Consider the following 14,744-nt stretch of genomic DNA (forward strand, 5'->3'; position numbering starts at 1 on the left):
CTATTATAATTTTTTTATTTTTTTAGAAAAGCAAGACCGCAGACAGAAAGCTGCCACCGCACCTAGATAGGTTTGGTGTTAAAACGTTGTTTTCACCATTTTGAAAACGCAGTTTACCCAAATAGACCTGTTGCATTTTCAAAACGCAACCGTACCAAATAAGCTGCCGCCCTAAAGCACGAGAATATAAAAATAAAGTAGTTTAGAAAGCTAATTCTAGAGAGTTACTCAGATGGCAATTAGCTTTGCTACTCCACACCAAACCCACCAACTTTAGTTGATCTCCACCTTGACTAAACTATCAACTAAACTATCACTTTACCATAAATTTGCAGCACGAGCTAATAACTCCACCATGACCGTTTCCATCCTTAACAAATATATAAGTTGAGTAAGTTCCAACCTTCTCCTCCCACTCGCTAGTAGCCGGATCAGAACTGCCAGAAAACAAAAAAATAGAGGAGAGAAATGGAAGGTGTAAGTTTGTCAAAGTCATTATTTCTTGAGTTGGCTGTGATGATTTGTGTGCTGGGAGTTCTGGGGAGGTCAGTAATGGCGCAAGACAAATCGAAGCTGACTTTAGATTACTACGATAAATCGTGCCCAAATGCGCAGCCGATTGTGCGCAAGGAAATGGATTGTGCCGTGCGTGAAAATCCGCGCAATGCAGCCGCAATCCTTCGGCTTCATTTTCATGACTGTTTTGTTCAGGTCAGTTGGTCTTATTTTGGAGCGAATATTACGTGTGTTATATGCATGTGGATTGGTAGAATTGGAATGGTGTTGACGACCTGACGTCAATCATGCCAATCTACACTTAATCCACATCTAACATATCATATCCACACGTAATATTTTTGCTTTGTTTTGGCAATGCAAGCAAAATTATATTTTTACTCTTTACTTTAAGTGAGAGCTAGGTAGCAAGTAGGGCAATAAAAAACAAATTGGTTGTTTGTGATTAGTGCATAATTAGCTCGAGTTATAGACATATTTTTATTAACATATTAGTTTAACAAGCCAAATATAAATAAGCTAGGCTTATAGCTAGAAATATGCATGCATGTGCGTATGTGTGTGTGTTTGTGTGTGTGTGTGTGTGTAAATCTTCCTTTTAAAGATGCTTAATGTAAACTGTTCTGATTAATTCAGGGTTGTGATGGATCTGTACTCCTGGAAGACACAGCCACGCTGACAGGAGAGAAAACAGCATCTCAAAACGTCAACTCTCTCATCGGTTTCCATCTCGTAGATCGCATCAAGACCCAGCTCGAAGGAGAATGCCCAGGAGTTGTTTCATGTGCCGATCTCCTTGCTATAGCAGCACGAGATGCAGTCCTTTTGGTAACAAAACATATTTAAAATGATAAAATATTATGTACGGAATTCGCATGCATGCAGACTTCTTTCAAAACTATATTGTATATAAAGGTGTACAATATTATTGTACAAAGAGTATAAATGCATGCAAACTCTGCAAGTAAAATTCTTTCATTCAAAATATAGGACGTCAGAAAAGCTCAATACATAACTAAACACTAAAATAGCATGTAAATTGTGCTCTGCACAGGTTGGTGGACCTTATTGGGACGTGCCAGTCGGGCGGCTCGACTCAAAAACTGCAAGCTTGGAGCTTGCAAATATCGATATCCCCAACCCAAATCAGAACCTTGTCGCCCTCATATCCAAGTTCATTAGCAAAGGTCTATCACCACAGGACATGGTGGCTCTTGTAGGTCTGGTCCATCTCTTTTACTTGCTTAAAAGCTCATTAATCAGAAACATCACCTTGAGGAGCGCCTCAAATTGAGGTTCTTTAAAAAAAAGCCTCAAGGCTTAAGTATCGTATCACCAATTAGACTTATATTATTTTCGTCTGAGACGTGCGTTTGAGGCAGTGCCTCAATAAAGTTATGCAAAAATGCATACTATCTTATATTATTAATATATATTATATTTAATATATGGGATATAATGACTTAAAATTTTCAAAAGATAATTTAATTTTGATTATTTAATTATGTTATTAACTTATTCTTTTGTTTAAAATTACATTGAATTTCAAATTAATTGTTAGTATGATAAGAAAGAGTGGATAATGAAGAACATTTTAAAGTTGCAAATATGATCGAATTAATAGATGGTAATAAAAATGATGATTATTTTGAAGATGATGAAAGCAAGCATGACTTCACCGTGGATCTTGAAGCTCATGGAACATTTAAATCTTATGTGAATGTTCACCTTAAATCACATTGCAAACTTTTCTTTTATATCAATATCAAAGATTAAGATTTGTAATGTATGTCTTTATGACAATAAACTAAAACAACATATTAATACTTCATATCATTTTTATGAATTAATTTTAATTTTATGATTTTTTTCCTCATTTAGAGGCATATGGCTATATTTGTCTCAAGACTAACCTATGTCCCCAATTTCATCTATTTAAACTTTGATCAGAACTACAACTTACTAAAGATGGATGAAATCTTGCAGGTTCGCACACAATAGGCATGGCAAGGTGTTTGAATTTTAGAGATAGGATCTATGGAGACTTTGCAGCCACATCACAACCAAACCTGGGCTCCCTTGCCTACCTCAATAAGCTGCAATCAATCTGCCCTGAGAGTGGACATGACAGCAAGATCTCCCCAATGGACTATGTAAGTCCAAACGTGTTCGACAATGTGTTCTTCGAATCTTTGCTAAAAGGCGAGGGGCTGCTGAATTCAGACCAGGAGATGTACTCGAGCCTCGTCGGATTCGAGACCGCCGACCTCGTAAAGACTTACTCTATGGATCCTCTGATCTTCTTCAAACACTTCTCTGATGCTATGGTAAAGATGGGAAACATTACCAATCCGGAAGGAGGAGAAGTAAGAACGAATTGCAGGTATGTCAACACATGAGCCCTAAGAGGAAGACAATGGGGGGCATTGAGTTGTTCATCTGATGAATTGTATTTCAACTTAATGTGACAATAACAGGTATGGGGGGGGTTTGTATAAGAATATAGAGATATATTGATATTTATATTATTCTGTTGATTGAATCAGATTTATATATTGAAATGTCTACTAGCATTAGAGAATTGTGTTTCTTATTCAGAGACAAAGGGCTTGCAAATAAGGATAGAAATTTAGGCTACAGATAACCTACAGGGAAATTGCAAATCCTAGTGGGCATAGTACAGCATAACTGAAAAAAAAAGGTTGCATCCAGAAGAATATTTTTAAACAAGAACATTGTTCATGATCCTCCAAATTTCAGCTGAATCTCAGCATGCAAAAATAACATCTATAAAAAATTACAAACAAACACTACAAGTTTCCCTTCCATCAATTATGATCCTAATTACTAGTAGAGAAATAGTATCAACTCACTTCGTTCCCTCCCAAATTAGTAGAGATTTGATGTTAAATCCTTCACTTCAGACGCAACCTGTTCATATTCAGTTCTAAGCTTCTCCTGCACCTCCTGGTCCAACTCCCCCTTGATTGGTTTTGTCATCACAAGAATGCAGCATGTTGGCCTCTTCGTTGCTGCAGCTGTGGCAAGATCCTATGGAGATAAATTCAACAACGAAGGTGTTATACCAGTATGAATTATTTGCTAAGCAAAAAAATTAAATAAATAAACAGCATCAGTACAGGCGGATGAGAACGTTTTATGGCAATCAAAGGTTAAAAACAATTAAATATGGGAACTTTCATGAACACCTAAGTTATCAACTTTATTTATAGGAAAATTTACATATATATATATATATATATAACACAATTCATGTGTTTACAAATCTAAAAGCTAAATTTGGATATTTACATCTATAATACTGGTGTCATATACTTATGCATGAGATGGAAATGGTGTATTTCACTTTTAAAAATTAGTATTACTGGTATTATTCATGCAGTATTAAAGATTTGTGTTATATACATATAGATATGAAAGTTTAGGTGTTAGATATGTAAATACATAAGAACAATGTGGTATGTATGTAAATACCCCTTATTTTTATTTTAAATCACTTATCAAATGACTATCGATCAAACACCTCACAAATATTACATGAGTTCTGACTGACCTCCCTTGACGGAACATATATATATGGAATGTCAGCTTCCTCACATAGTATGGGGACGTGTGTGATTACATCAATGGGTGAAATATTTCCAGCAATCACGCACAACCTGCATCACCAAGACATACAATATATGACAATGTGGCCCTTGAGTATCATAAAAAAGGTAAAATGAGCAAACAATATCCACCTAGAACATGTTTCTTATTATGTTTTACTTTTGTTTATATTTTGTTTTTGTTTCTAGAAAAAAAGAAAAAAGTTGAAAAAATGACATAACATGCTTGTTTATTTAACTTTGTATTTTATTTAAAAAAGTATGATTTATTAAAAATAAATAAAAAGAGGAGGAATAATGGCTGGGATTGATAAACAAAAAACCTACGGAGATCAATCTGGCAGTGATTTGGTCACGGATGCTTAGAATAAAGGCTGAAAACTAGGTGGTTGGCAAGATACAGAAAGTGTTCAAAGTGTAAGCTCTTCGTGTAAGATCAGCAAGGAGTAGTTGATGTGTTGAGAGATGCCTTTGTTGGAAGCATTTGATGTATTGTATTTTGATTTTTAGGTTTTTATTTTGAGAATAATAAAAGCATAAAATATCAAACATATTTTCACATCATGCGAGAGCAAAAGAAAAAAATTCAAACAAAACAAAATAAAAACAATATTTTAAAACAAAAAATAAAAGTGATACCTATTGTGAGGTGGCTGTCAAACAAATGGTAAGTTTCCCTCATTTGTAGGATATTATTTCCATTCTTCATCAACATTCTTAGATATTTGAGGCTCCATTTACATAACTTATAGAGGGACCGTATCTTTATTTATAGGATACTAATGCCTTTATGCTGCTCTTTTGTTCCAACATGTTTGCTAATGCATTTTCAATTATAGAAATCTAACAACATTCTCCTTTAATGGGTGGATATCTTCTTGACTTTTTACTGATTTCTCTAGCCCTAAGACTCCTTAGATATTAAGGGATATTTGAGCATCAACTATTTTATATTGCCCTCGGTTTTTAGACATAGAATTGTCCTTTTAAATCACGCTTGATCCGAGACTATCAAGATAGGATTGGTATTAAAAAAACTCCCAAATGGATTGAAGAGACTTTGGGTGTTTGATGTTTAGTATTGTGTTACTAATTATATTACAAGTTTGAAGAATCTATCCTCAACCTAAAGTTACCCCAAACAATAAATTAAATCACAGAAAGCATCACGAGGGTTTATAGTATCCTACCAAGCAGATCTACTGTTTATATGAGGGAGGAGAGACTAGATTTTTATATAATAAAGATTGACAAAGCGCAAAGAAAGATATTAAATTTACTATGTAATACTTTATATAATAAAGATTAAGCGCAAAGAAAGATATTAAATTTACTATGTAATATATAATAAATCATCATTTGCAATATAGTATTTCCATTCTTCATCAATATCTTTAGATATTTGAGGTCCCATACCATAACTCATAGAGGGATACTCTATTTATGGGATATGAATGATATCATGTGGATCATTTGTTCCAACATGTTTGCTAATACATTTTAAATTTTAGAAACCTATGATTTCATTTATTGCGTTCATATCTTCTTGCATGTTAGTGGCTTCTCTAACCTTATGACTTCTTAGATGTCAGGAAATATTTGGGTTTTTACTATTCTATGTTGCTTTGTTTTTTAGACCAAGAATTATACTATAATAAAATGTTTGATGCAAAACTATCAAATAGTATTGGTAAGAAAAACTTTACAAGTCGATTGGAGAGTTTTTAAGTACTTTATGTGAAATATTATGTCAATTATACTACAAGATTGAAAGATACGTCCTCAACCTAAAACTATCTAAAAAATAATATGTAATCACATAAGGCATCCTGAGCATTTATAATATCCTACCAAGTGGATCTACTATTTAAATACAGATCCAGCATGAGTGAGTAGATTACTATACAAAAAGGATTGAGAAAGCACAAAAGAATGATGTCAAATTTACTATGTAATATAAATATTATCATAATAACAGGAGAAGAAAAATAGCCTCTTAGATACCATCTCCAAACTCCCTTCCCACCTGTAGCAATAAGTCACATGAAGCTTCTCTTCTGGTTCAAGGTTGATAGAACTAGAAGATTCATTGCATGGACTTAATCAAGAGAAAAAATAACATAAATGCTTAGGTTTCACTCTTTAGAGGCTTAAGCTGAACAGTTAAAGCTTAAAAGCCTTGGATTTTTAGACAGGTAGAGCCTGAACAGCAAAAGCTAGTCGAGAAAAGAAAGACAAAGAGAGGTCTTGGCTTCAGCGCCAAGATAGGTGGTTGATCAATAAATACAGAGGAGATCAAGTAATCAAGTAAAAGTCATTAATCTTCAAATGATAACATTTGATTGCCTTACAGAAAGATTCAAGAGAAAAACAATAATCAAATTTCAGACAAGCTTGGAAAAAAATAAGGCAATAAAAGGCTAATTTAATGCTTAAAAGCCAACGATAGATATAAAAATTTAAGTATTCTTAAAAAGAAGCAAAGCATTCAAAATTTTCTCAAATTCTTACTTCAGGTGGTCAGACCATCATGCGGACTGAATGGTCATTATTAGATGCAATGCTCCGAAATGGATGCCTCATCTTTAGAAAATCAATTTTCAAAACCTTTGGGTAGACTTCTTATTGCTTTTGAGGCTCAGACTTAATTGATTTCATCAAAAATAATCTTTGTGGTTTCTAGAAACTTTTAGGAAAATTCTAAATTTCTAAGAATCGTCAAGAAGTTTCTAAACCATTTTAAAAAACTCAAGAGAAACCATAAAATGTATGACATGAGGATCCTCATATATCAAACCATAATTATGCCCACTATTTTTCCCCAGCCATAAGTTGTGCCAACCTTATTAAACTCACACTACATCGACAAGTTCCGTTTGTAAACAAAGAATCATAAGCAAAGCGGTCCTATTAGACCCATGAATCCGATTATGATGAATTCCGGGTTTAAAAAAAAGTACAAATCTCACAAGGAAATGATGAATGTATGGACAATTGAGAAAAGTAAAAAACAGCATTAAAAATAGTCTTAAAAAGCAACATAGAATAGGCCTATTTATTAAAGTTGCCATTTTGAAAACTCTTCTCTTCATGATTCAAAAATCAAAAATGGATTCTGTTCGCACCAACATCATTAACTCGTGGATTGTCAAAGTTCTCAACAAAGAAAGTGCAGCAAAGATTTACCAAATAAATCAGAGGAAAAGAAATACCAACCCTTTATGACCACGGCGAATGCTTTTAACCACTTCCTTCACTCCCCTCCTCACGCATTTGGCTTCAGTAGCTGAGGATTAAAAGTTTCAGATTCAGTGAATCTATTTAGTAAAAGATCTAAAAAATGTATGATCCTCACGCATTTGGCTTCAGTAGCTGAGGATTAAAAGTTTCAGATTCAGTGAATCTATTTAGTAAAAGATCTAAAAAATGTATGAAGGACCATTAGAGAACAAAACCAAAGACCCAAGCCAAGCAAAACAACACAAAAAGAAGGATCATTCTACTTGAAAATCGACGCCCCTACACAGAACTTTCTCCGTCACAATCTCATTAAATAAAACGTTCTTTGCGTCATTGCAATCGAATGAAAAAGATAAACATTTTAGAAGATAAGGATAGAACAAAAGGTAAAATACCTCTACGAACGAGCTTGTGAGTTCGCTTGCACAGTTTTTTGCCTGCGAGGGGTTTGGCTATCGGCGCGAGAGCAATCGGTGTCTTTTCTTCCTTTATGACCTTCTCCTTCTCGCTATGGCTACCCATCTTGTCTTTTGCTTCGCTCTCAGAGGGTCTGCTAGGGTTTTAGCAGATGCGTCCACCTGCAGATATACTTGGCCTTAGCTACAAATCGGTCAGGTTGATTGACTTGGGTTTACAAACTATCCAGCCCGCTTTTACCAAACCGCAGTTGTTGTTGCCATAATTGTAACTTAAATCCAGCCAAACGACAATTCTACTGAATCCTAAATCCTGTTCCTCTCTCGTTTTACCTTTAATCTTGGACTTAATAGGTCCAAATGTCTCGCGAGCTCCTCCTCTCCTTCGCACGCCGCCGTCCCCGTCGATGTGTTTCCCGGCGAATTTCCGTCGAGACTTCTTGCTTGCTTCTCTGCCGTCAAGGGTTTGAGAAAAACGAGAGGGTATATGTTAGTAATCGTGAATTTATAAGTTTGTTTTTATAATGCTAAAAATTTGAAATTATTACTATATTGGATAATAATTGAATAAAATACATTAAATAGAAGCTAAAGTAATATTCATTAATAAAAAATTTACTCATATAATCATTTGAAGTATTTCGTTCTCAGATTATGTTTAGAAGTACGCAAGTAGTCTAGTAAGATATGTTGAGACAAAAATACTTGGGTAGATAAACAGTTTTACCATTAGAGAGAAAATCTGAAAGAAATATACTCTTGAAACAAAATTAAAGCCAAAATTCGAATCAATGTTAGATCGATTATCGATCTTTGACAGCTCTTACAGTAGTAGGCTATTAACGTTCCAATTTCGAGTCAAACTGAGGTTGGCTAAAAGAAATTTGATCCAAATTTTTTGCTCGTAGTTTGACTCGTTTATTTCAATATGATCCATATTTGAGTTAAAATTCAAATCAATCAATTTTTGAGTGATTGTTATTGTTTAAGTTGTCTACATTCATTCCTTTTAATGATTTGATCAACTATTGTTACAACAGCTCTATTAGATCCGCTACTAAATTTAAATTCTTTATATTCACTTGAATACTCTTTATAATGTGTTAATTAATGTGAGGTTTGAAGATATGAGTGAATATTCATACATCAAGATTGTGGATGTAAAATAGACTATTCATATAGAAAAGGATCATCAAAGAGTTCTTGAACGATGTCGAGGCTTTCGTGGTAGCAGCATCGCAACTTCCGACTTACCTATATGAAAGTAGGTTTCAGTGTCCATATTCAAAACACGGGAATATATCAAACTTAATGATTCACAAAGTCAAATATGATTTATATCGTCGGGTTTCAACCTAATTATTGGATCTGGAATTATCAAGGTGTGTATACTAAGTAGATCAACGAGTAATGGTTGACCCTACAACATTCAGTTATGCTCCTCAACGAGCAATGATCATCTACATGGATTTCACTCAAGTATATTTGAAGCAATGATATTTGATAAGGCAAGACAACATTATCAAAGTCAAGTGTAGGAAGAGGCACCAGATCACGAGGCTCGAGCGTTTTATGATTTATTGAATTGGTCTCAAAGGCCACTGTGAGAGAAATAAACTTCCCATTTTGAGTTATGTAGCTTTAAGAATGTTGAAAAATTAAAATTGAATTTAACATGCCCCGAGAGTGCTTCAATCAATTTGCAACATTACTGGACGAGACTAATCCAAAGGAGAATTTAGTTTTATAAGATTTACACCATACAAAAATGTTGGTCTCCAAATTAGTTTGAAAACAAGGAAGATTGATTGTTGCGTGAACAGATGTATGTTATTTTCTAAGTTCAGCGCAGTGGAGACTCAGTGTAGATTTTGTAACTCTCTAAGATTTAAACCTCATAATAAAAAAATAAGAGATGGAAAGAAGTTCCACATAAGTGTTTCTTCTATCTACCACTTCTTTCATGTCTTGAGAGATTCTTTTGCTTCTATGTGTATAGCTTCACATATGTGTGGCATCGTACGAGGTCAAGCGATATCAACTTAATGAGTCATCTTGCAGATGGAGAGGCATGAAAAAATGTTGATTTATACATCTTGAGTTTATTGCTAAAGTACGTAATGTGAGACTTGGTTTATGCTCTAATGGTTTCTCACAAAACAATCAGACTGTTGACCAAAGTAAAATATGTTGAGATTTTCATACATCTTTTATACTGTTTTTAATGATATTGCACTTTAAAGAAAAGTATTTTTGATGTTTTGTTGCAGGAATGATGAATTAAGGTCAATAGAGCAAAAAGATGCAAAAATGAGCGAATTTGGAGCAAAAAGAACCAAAATGTGGAGAATTGCACTAGGGCCCCGACGACGAGATTTTCCTGAGGCTACAGGACAAAATCTCCAGAAGGCCGCCGACGGCGGGATTAACGGTTATGTGTACTTGTACAATGGATAATGCCGGATTTTGGAGGGGTGCATAAGCAACTCTTGGGAAAACTCATCCACATCTTTAAAGAGAAGGTTTTGACCGAAAATAGAAGAGTCTTGGATGTTAGATAGGTTCCATTAGTGTGTAGAGAGCTTGCTAGAGCGTGTAATTATGAGGAATTCTTCGAAAAATTTTAAGAGTGGAGGGAAAGTGAGAGATTTCTTCCTCCTTGCTACTTCGAAGAGGAGTTCTGTGTGCTGTAAAGAAAGGAAGAGATTCAGATGAACTTCAAGGAGTATTCTTGGGGAGAAAGTTAGAGATAAGTTATTTACTTGTTGTAGTTTGTATGACTTTGATTTTATATATGAATTCCGAGTTTTGTTGTGTTTTTCCAATGAAATAATTGTTTGAAAATGATCTTAATTTCTTAAATTGTGATGATTCATCTTGAACTTCATTTACATTTCAATCTGAACAATTGATTTATTAAAATCTATGTCAAAACATAAGAGTCGGGATGGCCATGTTTTTATAATTTAAGTAGGGATCACACTTTAATATCATGAAAGAGTGAAGTCTCCATGGGATTGAGTGCAAATAAATATGAAAATATTTTTTGATGGGTGTATAATTGATGATTTTGGTGTTCAAATGTTTAGAAACCGTATGATGAGATTGTTAGCCCTCAGGTGGAGGAGAAGTGGGAGCTATGGAGAGGGAGTCAGTATCCTTTCAACCTAACCAGAGATGTGGATTCAAAACATCTGAATTAGCTAATGTCCTTTATTTCTCATATTTGTCACATGCAATTAATAATAGATTTTATTCTTCACTAGCTGCAACATTATTGTAAATGAGAAAGATAGCTTTTTTCTTAAATCTGAAACCTTCATTAAAATTACTTTACCTGCCTATAGTAGATTTAACTTTTATGTTTGCAAAATTAGCATAGTAGAATTAGTTTCGTTAGACTTGCATTTCACATTTAACTTTAACTACTACAGTTCTTATACTATCTAGTTAGGTCCTTTTAATTAAGTAAAATTTTAACCTTCTCCCTGTGGGATTGATACTTGAATCCATTAGAACCATATATTACTTGAGCGATACGTATATCCATTAAAACCATATATTACTTGAGCGATACGTATACTTGCGTTGACAAATTCGACTTTGACATTATTGAATATTATATCTATACATCTTTATTAAATCAAACACATTTATATAAAGTCGCGGTCAAGTTTTTGGCGCCATTGCTGGAATTTAAATCTTCTAGTAGTGCCATCAAATTCATCTAATTGTCGATTTACAAAAAGAAAAAGGTCGGTAAACTGTGACATTCTACTCTTGCTGGCTAGTGATTGTTACACCATACAATCTTCCCCTGAGGTGTGCATGAAAACACCCTTCTTATTCCTGACCTTGATTTATCAGGTCCCAATAGTCCTAAAGGTCAAATTGATGTATATTTGTTGTCATTGATAGATAAGCTCCAAATTCCTTAGGAAAGAGGTGTCACGACATATAATGTTACCATGAAACATAATTTTTTCGGTAAAAGCTGTACTAATATGGATAATAAGTGATTTTTCAGCATATGGAATGGTATTTAGGTGGAGTACTGTGAGAAAGCAAGCATGTTTATATTGTATAAATTCATCTAAGGTATTTACATTTTAGCATGACAGGAAGAATTCATGGTTTGACAGCCATCTTTTGGTTTTAAATGTTGAACATCCCTTCAGGAGGAACATGAATGTATTCAGAAAAAGCAAAATTGAAAAATCAATGTCACCTCCAATAGTATTTAGGGAAGATTTATTTCAGATTATTAATGACATTCCAAAGTTATTGTTTGTCCCGAGCTATCTTCAACACTGTGATAGATGTTAAGGGAAAAACTAACGATAACATGAATATCATTCTAGATTTGAAGAAGATTTGCAAAAGACCAGAGTTGGAGGTTCAAGAAATTTTTGTTGGCAATTTTTTGAAGCTTAAATAAAATATTCTCTTACTTTGGTGCAATGTAGATAAATTTATGAGTTGCTTCTATCGTTAATCCCGAGCAGATATGCTTCAAATTTGAGCCATTGTATTGATTTGTATGTGAAAATGATATTTAGAATGAAAATTCATGATTATCATAAGAATTTGATGCCCACCATATTTAGCTGCTTGCCAAGCGAAACTTTATATCCATTAATTCAAAATAAGTATGTTCTTCAAGAAAATATGTGCAACTCGTTTGAAATGTGATGACATACGATAATATTATGCAAGCTTGAAAGTCTATTCTCACATAGTTTCTTCAACTACATGAAGCATCAGCCAGTACATCCGCCACACGAGGCATTAATTGGAGGTCCAGTACAATATCGTCGGATGTATCCATTTGATAGATATGTAGTAACGCATGCACACTATGTAGTTACTACTTCATAAATAATATTGTCAATTTGTACTAAATAATAATTTATTTACAATTTATTGAATGAACTGAAGCGATTTATGAATTATAAAACACGACCAGAGGGATCTATATTTGAGGCATATTTACTGTGGGAGACCATTACTTTCTGCTCCTACTATTTTGGGTAAGAAGAATCCACAAAAGAGTCATTGGGTGTGATGTCTCTCTCGACACTTTCTATTTTCCAACAATTTGGTGAAGCATCAAAAAAATGCACATCACGTTATCTTAGTGATCGGGAACTTCAAGCAGCGACCCATCATGTTCTTCTTATTTGTAACAAAATTCAACCCTTTATGACTAAGACATTTTCTATTAATAGTTGTTGACCTTTTTAGGTGAAAATATTATGATGAGAAAATTTATAAATTTCTCAATGTTCTAACAGCTTATTCATAGATTTGTTAAATTCAATTAAAGATAATACCACGAGCTAGGAGATAGAGAATAATTCCCCACAATGGTTTACAACACATTAAGTTAGAGTTTAACAAACTTTTTACTCATCTCAAACATATATTTTTAAGTATCTTCATTGGCACATGAGTTTTTATAACGTAAATTATTTATCATCAAAACAATGGAGAATATATCAAGGTTTGATAGATCTTACTTAGGGACCCATGTGCCTTGTGAAAATTTAGTAAATTTAAGATGTGAATGACTACAAGTTTCATACAAGATCCTATTCACAAGGGGAAAAAATTATAATTTTCGCATTTGTGTGAAAAAGCAAATAATAAATCTAACGATGAGATAAATTACTATGAAATTCTCGAAGAAGTTTTTGAATTATATTATTCTAGCTATATTAGTGGGAGTATATTCCTGTTCAACTATGATTGGTTTTATCATGTTCCTAATCTTGAAACAAGGGAAAACCATATATATATTATCATAAAATTAAAAGTAAATAAAAGATATGATAAATTTGTTTCGTTTAGCAAAGCAAGCGAGTCAGGTATTTTATCTTTGATGACACTCTAACAATTAACACAATAATTCAGTCTCTCGGCATGGTGTTGAAAAGCTTAAACTGTCCAAGTTACTCGTTCAGATTTTTAGATTCAGATTTTATCCTAAATACTGGGGTTGCTAACGCAAGTGCATGTGTAGTTTTTCGTAATTTAGGGCTCTACAGAGTCTGGAATGTCGATCCTACATGAAAATGTTCTAGTCCACTTAATTTGTTGTAGTCCACTTAATTTGTTCTTAATTTGTAATTTTTAAATGTTTGATATTTGCTAACAAACCTACTGCAATTATATAAAGCTACACCTACATATTTTATAACTATACCATGTGAATTATTTTTGCCAAGTGCTAAGGTAACTTTTCCTTGTTGTGATGTGGAATAAAATGCAAAATTAGATAAATTTTGTGACAAATAGAAGCATAAATCATCTTTACCCTCTTCCGAATGTATTAAGAGGTTTGGTTAAAGTGGCCTTAATTCCTTAAGTCCCACTTAGAACCCAATGAAGTTTATCTCCCTATTTATTTGCATCTCTCTATAGTATACTTTGATTCTTACCCTAAAGTTCAATGTGATTTCCTAGTTGTTCTTGTCTTAGCTCTTTCAAGTCCTTACGGGTTCACAATACATTTTAACAAATCAATTGGCCAGATTGAAAAGTAAACTAAGTGCAGAAAAAAAATCATCACAATTATAGAATAAAAACTATTTCAGCATGATATCTACATTCCTACACATCTACTACATCACCACAATAGAAAGTATGGATAAACAACACCAGAATGTATTGAAACAAAGGGATTCAACATACAAATGTGTTTCATAAAATTACAATCTCAAATTACAAATATACTAATCTCTCGTCCTTAATTTGCCTTGAGAAGGCTCCATCAAAGCCCTTTCTCTTCTTCTGCAACTCCTTACACAACAACACTTACAAAACAACATAATTCACACCCTTAGACTTGCTGAGAGCAAGCCAAGGGCACTTAAAAACACAGGAGGAAAATTCATCCAAAACTCTCTAACGCGCACTAGAAATCACCACACACACACTCTTT

The 14,744-nt window shown here is 33.7% G+C and overlaps 2 protein-coding genes across 2 annotated transcripts; one reads left to right on the forward strand and one right to left on the reverse strand.

Annotated features, from left to right (window-relative positions):
• Positions 1-370: 370 nt before the first annotated feature.
• Positions 371-3,034, forward strand: LOC110024722 (peroxidase 11-like). The gene is made up of 4 exons (XM_020724848.1): positions 371-711; positions 1,153-1,344; positions 1,571-1,736; positions 2,503-3,034. The coding sequence occupies exons 1-4, from the start codon at positions 469-471 to the stop codon at positions 2,913-2,915; spliced, it is 1,014 nt and encodes a 337-aa protein (XP_020580507.1). The 5' UTR covers positions 371-468; the 3' UTR covers positions 2,916-3,034.
• A 169-nt stretch (positions 3,035-3,203) lies between these two features.
• Positions 3,204-8,280, reverse strand: LOC110024719 (H/ACA ribonucleoprotein complex subunit 2-like protein). The gene is made up of 5 exons (XM_020724846.1): positions 8,135-8,280; positions 7,781-7,963; positions 7,362-7,431; positions 4,091-4,196; positions 3,204-3,567 (listed from the first exon to the last, which is right to left on the reverse strand). The coding sequence occupies exons 2-5, from the start codon at positions 7,905-7,907 to the stop codon at positions 3,406-3,408; spliced, it is 465 nt and encodes a 154-aa protein (XP_020580505.1). The 5' UTR covers positions 7,908-7,963; positions 8,135-8,280; the 3' UTR covers positions 3,204-3,405.
• Positions 8,281-14,744: the final 6,464 nt, after the last annotated feature.

Source organism: Phalaenopsis equestris, unplaced genomic scaffold (assembly GCF_001263595.1).
Source record: "Phalaenopsis equestris unplaced genomic scaffold, ASM126359v1 Scaffold000271, whole genome shotgun sequence".
NCBI classification, from domain to species: Eukaryota; Viridiplantae; Streptophyta; class Magnoliopsida; order Asparagales; family Orchidaceae; genus Phalaenopsis; species Phalaenopsis equestris.